We start from the raw sequence: 11653 nt of genomic DNA on the forward strand, positions 1-11653 counted from the left end.
TTATTTTTTCATCTCATATGGTTCTCACAAAAGTAAAGGGATGTTATTAGCTTTAACCACCTAATAATTCCCGGTAATGAATTATAGTAGAATGAAACACTTCTAGCGGCTAGAGACCGCAAAATATAATTAAAGGTAACGTATGTTATGCGTGCCTGATTAAGTAGAAAAGTCTAAACCTTCAAGAAGATGCTTACGGATATATATATATATATATATATATATATATATATATATATATATAGCTAGGTGGCTGCACCAGCAATAGTCCAAACAAAACAGCTGTCAGAATACAAAGAAAATGGGCTTGCAGTGATAAGGTCAGCTATTGTTGAGGACACCCTCAACAGTAGCGCTAGTTTTTATTATTATTATTATTATTATTTTTTTACAATAGCGCTAGTTGTTATTACGCAATTCTAGTGCTTTCGTTTTGTGCCCTTAACGCATTTACTATCCACTCTCCACCTCCATATCAGAAAACCCAGAACTTATCAGCATGGCTCTGGCTGAATCATATATCCTGAACGAACAACATGTTGCAGTCCTCGCGAGCCCTGGAATGGGACACATAGTCCCACTTCTCGAGTTTGCGAAACGCCTCGTCGTCCACCATGGTTTCCGTGTCAGCTTTCTCAACATCACCACCGAAGCTTCCCCCGCTCAAACTGACCTCCTCCACTCGCCCTCCCTCCCCTCCGGTCTCCACGTCATCGATCTCCCTCCTGCCGACGTGTCCTCCCTCGTGAAGGACGAAATGCTGGTCGTGCACCGTCTCGGAGTCATCGTAGAGGAGAGCCTCCGGTGCCTGAAATCAGTCCTGATCCAGCTGGGAAAGCCCAAAGCCCTCATCATTGACTTGTTTTGCACACAGGGTTTCGACGTTGGCAAACAACTCTCCATTCCAGTCTACACATTCTTCACTCCCTCAGCTGCTTTTTGTGCCTTCACGCTCTACCTCCCCACCATGGACCATGAAGTGGAGGGTGAGTTCATCGACCTACCGGAACCGGTTCAGGTCCCGGGTTGCACCCCGGTTCGAACCGAAGACCTGCTGGACCAAATTCGGAACCGGGAGAATGATGAGTACAGATACTACTTCGGTCACGTCCGCCGGTTGTGTGAGGCATCCGGTATTTTCTTAAACACATGGGAGGAGCTCGAACCAGTCCCTTTGAAAGCCATTAGAGAAAACCCGTTCTATCAGAAAATACTCACTCCTCCGGTCTACCCGGTCGGACCTCTCATAAAAGAGCATGAGCCGGTGACCGAAGCTGACGCTGAATGCCTGGCCTGGCTAGACCAACAGCCTCCAGACTCAGTACTATTCATCGTACTCGGCAGCGGCGGGACTTTGACAGCGGCGCAACTCACCGAGTTTGCGTGGGGACTGGAGCTGAGTCAGCAGCGGTTCATATGGGTGGTACGTAAGCCGACCGACGCTAGTGCGTCAGCAACGTTCTTCAACGTGGGAGGGGATGCGAACGACCCCAAGTCTTATTTGCCGGAGGGTTTCGTGGAGAGGACACGTGGAGTGGGGCTAGTGGTGCGTTCGTGGGCCAGCCAAGTGGCGATTCTCCGACACAGGTCCACCGGCGGGTTTTTGTCTCACTGCGGGTGGAACTCGTCGTTGGAGAGCATGACGTATGGGATTCCGATGATTGCGTGGCCGTTATACGCCGAGCAAAGGGCAAACGCGACCATTCTAGCGGAGGAGGTTGGAGTGGCAGTTAAGCCGGTTAAGGGTGACGGAAAAACGGTTATTGGGCGGGAGGAGATTGAGAGGGTGGTGAGGTTGCTGATGGAAGGTGAAGTAGGGAAGGTGATGAGAAGCAAAGCAAAGAAGCTACAAGAGAGTGCGGCGAACGCGCTGAATAGTGATGGCTGTTCTTATGAGTCCCTTGCGAGAGTGACCAAACAATGGAAGGATCTAGCTGCGCCAATTTGAAGCAGATAACTAGGGTATCAATAATACACGCGCATGCATGATTGAGTCGGTTGGTGCGTCCACTTGTTCATGTTTCTGTGCGTGATTAGTTTGGCGTCTGATTTGTATGCGTTCATGTGTTCCATGCGTGATTAGTTTGGCTTCTGATTTGTATGCATCTATGTTTTTGGGATCAAAACAATATTGTGCACTTATGTTGCGTTCAGACAAAAAAAAAAAAAAACAAAAAAAGCACTTATGTTGTGGACTGTTTTGCTGATTTATTCATGGGAAACTTCTTCATTACACGCAACTCAAGGTGGTGGATGTGGTACTGAGTACCAACTCTAGTATTTAGTGCCTCCACCTCTTAAATTTTTGAGCCAATTACATATAACTATATAAGATTATTTTGGTGATGAGAAGCAAAGCAAAAAAGGTACAAGAACACGCTGAATAGTGGTGACTCTTCTTATGAGTCCCTTTCTCGCGTCACCAAACAATGCAAGGATTTATTTAATTGCGCGCGCGCTGGTGTTTAGTACGGTTGTAGTGCATGCTGGTGTGATTTCTGATTTGTTTGCTTATATGTTTATCAGTTCATATTAAAATCATGGATCATACTATCTTATTTTGTGGGTTTTTCTCGAGCAATATTACTTTTTTCTTGAATAGTTGTCCCTCAATTTTGCATCGCCACTTACATTTCCTAGTGTGCTATGAGTAGTGGTTCAAATTACGTACTCTTGATTTTCAACATGTTACCAAAACGTTTGATGGGCAAATGACGACTTTGAGAGTTTTTTTTTTTTTTACTTCTGCAGCCTTTTTAGGTGGTTGTCTGAGATCTGAATGGAGCCAGAAAGTTTTTCAGAGTTTGGACAAGGTTGCTGTCAAATTAGTCTTGATTTTCAACTTGTTACCAAAACGTTTGATGATGTATCGAGAAAAGTTTAATAAATGACGACTTTGAGAATTTTTTATAACTTCTGCAGCCTTTTTAGGTGGTTGTCTGAAATCTTAATGGAGCCAGAAAGTTTAGAGTTTGGCCAAGGTACGTTGCTGTCTTTTGGCTTGTGGTATTCCAAACACACGCACTGAAATTGACGGGTACATCCACAATTTCAAACCAAAAATATCCTACTGATCGAAGTTTGTTTACAGGCCACGTCATTTTGATGTACATGAAGCCATTTGAGAAAGTTGGACTTTAAAATGTAAAACTAGGAGAATCTCATATTTAATAGGCAAATAACGATGACTCTTTCAGATTTTTTAACCTCTGCCGCCTTTTTAGAAATAGTATGAATGGAGCCAGAAAGGTTTTCAGAGTTTGGACAAGGATGCTTTCATTTTGGCTTTTGACTATTCAAAACAACATGCACTGGAAATTGACGGGTAGAACCACAATTTCCGAACAAAGATATCCTATGTACTGAAGTTTGTTTAGAGGAAACTTAATGAATATAAAGCCATTTGAGAAAGTTTAGACTTAAAAATGTAACCCCACATCGATAGTAGATGAGCTCTCTAGTTCTACAACAACTTTTCTAATACTTGCAACTGTTGTAAATATACCATTAATAAAATGCTACATCATAAGACAACAACAATAAGAAGAAAGCGAAACTGACAGTAACCAACAAATGGCAGAAGAAAATGATAGAATGATCATAACTGTAAAAAAGTATGAGGGAAATTATTCTTCATTGATTTGATTTCTTGTTTTTGATTTACAGATGTCTTGCTATTTATATAGTTAGCTAGATAGATGAAAAGCCCAGTAGCTATTACTATACATGCAGTTTGTATGAATTCTGTGCTTGAGACACTTGTGTGGCTATCAATTGTGCAACGTTTGTCTTGTACAATTTCTCAGACCTTGCATGTCTTTGTCTTTTGCTCATGGTGCACAGAAGCTTGAGGTATCTCTCCAGAGTTCAGAGTTCAGAATCGTTGAGCTTGTCTGGTTTCACAGCAGGCTTGTTTTGCAGTAAGCTTGTTTCTTTTGGTGTTTGTATTTTATCTTGTGTTGGACTGCCCAGATCAGCAAGTGATTCACTACAACCTTCCACATCACCAGGTGAGTCACCATTCATACTGGAGAATTGTTTGTAGCAGCTCTTTGGATCAATACTGTTTTCAGAAAATAGAGAGAGTTGAATTATGATCACTCAAATAGAACTTGTGCCTCTTCAGGAAATACTTGGCAAGAGTTGAACTTTTCTGGGGAGGCCTTTATGAACCAAGATGATCATATATAACTCCATTTAGCAAACAGCTTTGTAGATTTCTTATTATTACCTCTTACCCTACAAATCATATAGACAAACATAAGCGATCGACTGGTGTCTTAATTCCTTTAAAAAACATCCATATATATATGCATGTATTTTACAAATTCATAACTAACAAGAGAAAATTGAACAAAACCACATATTTAAGCAAGAAACGCCATTATCCATAATGACAAGCAACTAGCAAGCACTGTAACTACATTATGCATATGTACATCTATTAAGTATGATATTAGTACATTTTCATCTTTTTTCTCCTTGTGCAACATTGTAGAGTGAAATCAAGCATGGGTAGTAACCAATTGCGTGAAAACTTCTCCATAAAACTATAGTTTCCTTGATCTCTTTCATTTTTTTATTATAACAGAGGATAGTCAAGTCATTGTCCGAAAATAGAATTTCCTCATTTCTCAAAAACACTAGCGGTTCATACAAATGATTACAGAATTCAGTTATTTTGAATACATGAATTTTTCTCCCAGACTGCTGGACACTTAATTTAATCCTTCATAGCATGGGTAGTAACCAATTGCGTGAAAACTTCTCCATAAAACTATAGTTTCCTTGATCTTTTTCATTTTTTTATTATAACAGAGGATAGTCAAGTCATTGTCCGAAAATAGAATTTCCTCATTTCTCAAAAACACTAGCGGTTCATACAAATGATACAGAATTCAGTTATTTTGAATACATGAATTTTTCTCCCAGACTGCTGGACACTTTAATCCTTCATTACCCATATGTCATCTTTGTGATCATCTAACGCAGTCAGAAGTAACCCTAGGTTTACAAGTAATAAACTTAAAATAAAGATTATGGAGTCCACCAGAGATAAAAGAAAATAATCTCAATTTGATTGATAAGTTGATAAACAGATAGTTCTGAAGCCGTTTAAGGTTGCTTATATATGGGAAAAGAAACCCTAGGGCGACTAACAATGAAACCCTAAAGCCCACGGATTAAAACAAAACAAATCCAAAATAAACTAGAAAAACTAAAATAAAAAGAATGTAAAACTAGCTTAAATATATTAAATCACGAATCGGATAATTAAGACGATACATTTTGGCCTAAATCTGATAGGCCTCACTAAAGTGAGTCTTGAAGATCTCGTCGTTCTCATTCTGGAAAGGTATCATGCGTGTCAAACGGACATTCTGGCCAAAAGTTGATCAAATCTGATTGTGAATCAAAACCTGTCTTTTTGTACGAGTAACCCGAAAAGTCCAAAACCAAATCTTCTTGAATATTCCAGCAGCTAGTAATCTCATTACATGTGAGTTACCTATTTTCCAATCACTCTTCTTGATTCTCCGCCGCTTCTTTACTTTTATGGTTTTTTGGCTAAACTGGGTCCATTCTCCTCCACTATGAAAGAACTCGCCCTCAAGTTCCTCTTGAATAAAGTACAAGGAGAGGGAGACAAAAGACCTGAGAAAAAATTAGACAATTGAACCTGTAGATTATTGGCCAGATCTTCTGCATACTCTGATGGCACAATCATGAACCCAACGCCAAAGATGAGTTTGTCATATGCATGTTGGTTTTCATAGGCAACCTTAGTATATTCTTCTCGGCTCTCAAGGTTGCCTTCTTGAATGACATCTGGTTCTGAATGATTTATTTCAGGCTCCAAGACTTCTTCATTATTAATCACCATGTTTTCATGAACAATTTCATCTTTAACATCTTCTTGGTCATCATGGATAATTTCTTGTGGAGCTTCTTAAATTAGAAATTCTTCTGGCTTTTCTTCAGATAAACTATTAATCTCAATGGGCAAAGAAAACTCCTTGGACTTTAACTTCTCCTCGAAAACCTTAGGGGAGTAATTCTTGATTGAAAAATCTGTAGGCAGAAATTTTTCACTAAGAAGACCTTTCATCTTCCTCCATGTCTGAACACGCTTTTTCCCTTGTCTCTGACGAGAACTCTGCAATTGATCCCACCAATAAGCAGCATCTTTCTTCAGCTTCTGAGAAACTATCTTGACTTGCTTATTCTCTGGGACATCTGTTAGATTGAAGAACCTCTCAACCTTAAGAAGCCAATCCAGGAATTCCTCTGCGCTCATGTAACCAGAAAAGTAAGGAATTTCAGCTTTGGTTGTGAGATCCTCGGAATCATAATTAATATCACCTCCACCACCATGTGGAGCTCTAGCACGTTGTCCTTCCCCGCCTCTGTTACATTTGTTGTTGTTGTTTCTTCCTTCCAATAACCCACAAAATTCTGCCACTTGAGCGTTCATGGCAGCAATCTGAGCATTCATGATAGCAGTCATTTGAGCGGTAAGGGCATCCAAACCCGCTTTTGTAATTGGGGCAGTACGTTCGTCACCCATGGATAATCGAGGTAAATAAGAGAGACAGGAACGACCTGCTTTGATACCACCTGACGCAGTCGGAAGTAACCCTAGGTTTACAAGCAATAAACCTAAAATAAAGATTTTGGAGTCCACCAGAGATAAAAGAAAATAATCTCAATTTGATTGATAAGTTGATAAAAAGATAGTTCTGCAGCCGTTTAAGGTTGCTTATATTTGAGAAAAAAAACCCTAGGGTGACTAACAATGAAACCCTAAAGCCCACGGATTAAAACAAAACAAATCCAAAATAAACTAGAAAACCTAAAATAAAAAGAATGTAAAACTAGCTTTAAAATATTAAATCACGAATCGGATAATTAAGACGATACATTTTGGCCTAAATCTGATAGGGCTCACTAAAGTGAGTCTTGAAGATCTCGTCGTTTCCATTCTGGAAAGGTATCATGCGTCTCAAACGGACAGTCTGGCCAAAAGTTGATCAAATCTGATTGTGAATCAAAACCTGTCTTTTTGTACGAGTAACCCGAAAAGTCCAAAACCAAATCTTCTTGAATATTCCAGCAGCTAGTAATCTTATTACATGTGAGTTATCTATTTTCCTATCACTCTTCTTGATTCTCCGCCGCTTCTTTACTTTTATGGTTTTTCGGCTAAACTGGGTCCATTCTCGTCCTACATCATCACCACCACCACCATACAAATTTATAAAAAGATACAACCATCTAACACTCCCAAATTCAAACACCCTTGGTGTGATGGTCTAAAGGAGCTAGGTAGAGGCAGTGTTTGAAACTGCTCTCTTTCAAAGTTAAACGAATGTATGGTTTTCTCCCCCACGGAGGAAAGCCAATGGAGACATCCATGTAGGAAAGCATAGAAAGTTGGTAACTGGTTATAGTCTTTCCAATGCTTCTCCAAACTCTGCATATTATGGTTAGAACAGGAAGCAACACTACACTTCTTCTAATGGTACCAGTGGAATTTAGGGGAAGGGTATTGTGGAGGCAGAATCTGCTTCTGAGTTCACGAAGTCTGTTTATAAATTTATATGCATGAAATTTCTGCTAGTGTCCTGTCAATACAGCTACCGAAAGTGCAACATTTTGTTTTGAGATCAGCATTTAGAAGAAAATTCTGGTTATATTGATTATGTGATAGCAGATAAGATGGTCCAGGCTAGGCGCCTCTTCTTTGATAGGCTTAAGAGTGGTTTCATTTTTATCTATTTTTGATATCCTACCAGTGTTTTCCTCATGTATTTTGGGCTTGAATATCTTAAGATATATATATGTTTGCACTTTTCTAAATAAATCTTTTTTTCATATCAAAAAAGGGATTCTAACTTCTACACAGTGTGATTGGTCTGTTGAATCTCAAGCTTCAACAATATTTGGAGGACCCGTTTAAAGTAGCAAATTTTTTTTCCTCAAAATATGATTTAGAACATTAAAGTTTTGCCTAAAAATAACGATCTTTTAATCTAAACGTAGTAGTTTTGCACAAAAATACAAATAATTAGATCTACGTACAAGTATGTTTGTATGCAAGTAAGATTTTTTTTTTTTTTTTGAGTAAATGAATATTCCATTGATAATTACAGGCCAGAACGACACTTACAAATTTCCTAGAAAATAGAGAATCATGCACCATTCGCTTAAGACATTGAAGCTCGATTACTTAAACAAGAAGCCTAACAAACTACAATATTTCCTACAAAGAGATAATTTTGTGTGAAAACTTTCTTTGCCAATGCGCTCAATTGTAGTGCTCTAGAACCTTCCATTATCAAGATGTAAAAAAAACATCATAATCTACAGGCTAAAAAACCACCTAAACTTAGTTATTTGGAATAATCCTCCGAGATCCAAATACGAAACCCTAGAGCACCAGAGGCCATTAGTTGGGTCCAAACCTGGGCAAAAAATCCCAGATCTTTCTCAATTGTTTTGGACACCCAAAACACTCCAAATAGTGCAGACCCCCAGACTACTTTGGGCACCCAGCCTGTTTTGGGCTTCCAGTTCGAATTGGGCACCCATCCATGAGAGAGTAGTCCCTCATTTTCAACCACCACAATCTCACTGCCACTCCCTTCAGACTGTCTGCAGCCATCGCCGTTGCGGTCAAGGCCTAGCCCATCACACCACCATCAGATCGAAACACCAGAGATGCTCCATTTTGGGCCCGAGAACCCCTCTGTTGCCATGATTGATTCATCAGCTCTGCACCGCCAGCAGACTGGACTGCTGCCGTCAGCCACCATACATGGTCGGTGGCCACTGGCCGTGTAAATGCAAGCCCCGTCAGCTTGGCCTTCAAGTCACTCCACACAATTCCGGCCAGACGTCTTTGCCCAGACCTCCATAGCGGTGATTGCACATCATCGGCCTTGAGCCGCTCTCTATTTGGTCGGATTAGACCAGAATCTCGACTGAGAACCTCTCTGGTTAATGTTCTCTAATGGGAAAGTCCGACGGTGGCAAAACCATCCTTCTTCCCAGCAGCAAGTTAGCGTTGATTCACCGATAGATAGCAGCGAGAGGCGGAGAAGATTCCGCTTGGTGGTGGCACAGACCAGCATTTCTTAGATCCCCAGCCATGGCCGCTAGGGTTCGCTAGAGTTCAGAGAAGGCTGCGGCTAAGGTTCATTGTCCCTACTTTTTTTTAGATTATCTTTGATACATGTATGTAAGTAAGAATTGATACCATGGAATGAGAATGTATATTTGGGGCATACATGAAAGGGAGAATGTCACAAATGGTCACTCAACTTTTAGTTGTTAGTCACTTTGATCACTCGATTTTTACTCTGTTATTCACTTTAGTCACTCCATTAATTTTTTTCATTAAAAAAAACTATATTTGCCACAATATCAAGGATATTTTCGTCCAACCAATTCTGAAACATTGAGAAGTCTGAATTGGAATTAGGGATGACAAAAATCCCCAGCGAGTAGGGTACCCATTGGTAATTCGACCCTAATGGGGAGAAATTCGGGGCGAGTCGGATAACGGGGACGGGGATCCCCAATATTCGATTTCTCAAAATGGGGATGGAACGGGGATGGTATTGTCATCCCCATACCCATCTCTACCCAATAATAAATATGATTTTTTGACCAAGATTATATATTATGTTTATTCATAGTACTTAATATTTAAATGAACTTTTTTTTTAGAATATGTTGATAACTATTGAATATTATTGTATTACTATATCTGAAAGTTAAACTCTTTAATACTTTATGATATTTTAATTGTAACTTTATATTTTTTTTAAACTTGATTATTTTATAATAATTATTGCTAAAGTGAACTAGAAATATATGCTAACGAGGATTTGGGGAAGGTATGGTGACTTAATCCCTAACGGGTACAGGTTTGGGGAATTTCAATATCTTCTAACGGGGATTGGGGTGGGGACGGGGCTAGAGAATGAAGTTAGGGACTGAGATGGTATTTTGATCCCTAGCCCCTACCTCCGTATTGTCATCCCTAATTGGTATGATTGGGAGAAGTGCATAAAGTGAGACAAAATGCTCTTCGGTGACTAAAGTGATTGACATAGTAATAGTTGAGTGACTAAAGTGATATATTTAAAAATGAGTGACCAAAGTGCCGAATGAGTCATAGTTGAGTGACCATTAATTTGTGAAATTCTTCCTATATGAAACGTCATAGATGAATTTCATAAATCTCGTTTACCAATCAAAGTATTATAAGAAATATATTTCACACAAATATTAAAATTTGACCATTTTTGTCAAAATGATACTTGTGCCATCACGTATTAATCAAAATGGAACTCGATTGTGGGTTGGGCTGGTTTAGAGGGTGCTGTGACACCCACATGTATTACTAGGCAATTACTAGGCATTTTGGCGATGTGGGTAGGAAGCCTTATAATCTTGTATAAAAACATAAAATAAAAAAGGATACACCTATGGTCCTATGCTGACAAGACGCCTACCATAAAAAGGTAAAATAAAATCGAACACACTTTTGCTAGGGATAAATAAAAATCCTCATTAGGTAGGATACCCGTTAGTGAGTAGATTGAGACAAATCAGGTAACGAGAAAGCGGATCCCCAATATTCGATTTCTCAAATCGGCAATCCTCATCTCTATCCTCATTTTACCCAATAGTAATTTTTTTCCTTTTTGTTACATTAGAAGAGAATCAAACATAATCTTAACCCAATTTCCCTAAACCCCCCCCACACACACACACTTGAGCTAACCCCAAGGGCTCATAATTTTTTTTTTTTTTTTTTAAATAGAAGTTGATAACATTAGATTAACAACCAAATCGGCCAGAGACTAACAAACACTCGAAATAGAGCAATTGGCAGGGAAACAACCAACTCCGCCTAAGCACTGCAACTTATTACAAACACGGGATGCTCGCATGAATGCAAGTCTGGTACAAACAAAAATAGTCTCGCCTCATAAGGAAACATCAATCATCTGCACCTCACCTACCTACACTCAATTGTGGTAAAAATGAAGAATGGAAACATCTCAGAAAGCTCCTAGAAGCTATTTTTAAGCACACTAGACTTGAAACACACTATTTTAACTCGAGATCATTAGCAATTTCACCCGACTCATGATCTTAATTAAATTGGTTAGAGACCATAAAAAATGCCCAAAACCTCCCAAGTAGGTAAAAAACTAGGGCTTGCCCAGCCCAAAATACTATGTAATAGGTGAGGGTGGCAAGATACCCTCCCACCTGTCCCAGTTCTCAGAAAAATCAAACCTACTGACTAAGGCAACAGCCCTCAAACACCCCAAGCCAAGATCCTGAGTCCCAAACCCAACATCTCAGATCACCTTGCGTCGCCACCTGAGCCCGCATCAACGCCTCCAAGTCTAGAGGTCAACGCCCCAGTCAGCCATCACCACCACAACTAATTCACCAGGCCAAAACCCGTAGACAATCACCGATCTGCCAAACCACAACGCCAAAAACAAACTAGTTCAAAGATCGAGAAATCCGATCACCACCAACTTAACTCTGATCAACAACGCCAAGGGTTTGTAATTATTATTTCTACATAAAACTAAATATTATGTTTATTTATACATAAACAAAA

At 39.6% G+C, this 11653-nt stretch overlaps 1 protein-coding gene across 1 annotated transcript; it reads left to right on the top strand.

Moving 5' to 3' along the window:
- The first annotated feature begins 291 nt into the window (after positions 1–291).
- On the top strand, positions 292–2138 carry LOC112170482 (anthocyanidin 3-O-glucosyltransferase 5). The gene has a single exon (XM_024307790.2). It carries the CDS (start codon positions 500–502, stop codon positions 1946–1948), a length of 1449 nt encoding a protein of 482 aa, XP_024163558.1. The 5' UTR covers positions 292–499; the 3' UTR covers positions 1949–2138.
- The last annotated feature ends 9515 nt before the right edge of the window (positions 2139–11653 follow it).

This window comes from Rosa chinensis, chromosome 6 (assembly GCF_002994745.2).
Source record: "Rosa chinensis cultivar Old Blush chromosome 6, RchiOBHm-V2, whole genome shotgun sequence".
Lineage (NCBI taxonomy): Eukaryota > Viridiplantae > Streptophyta > Magnoliopsida > Rosales > Rosaceae > Rosa > Rosa chinensis.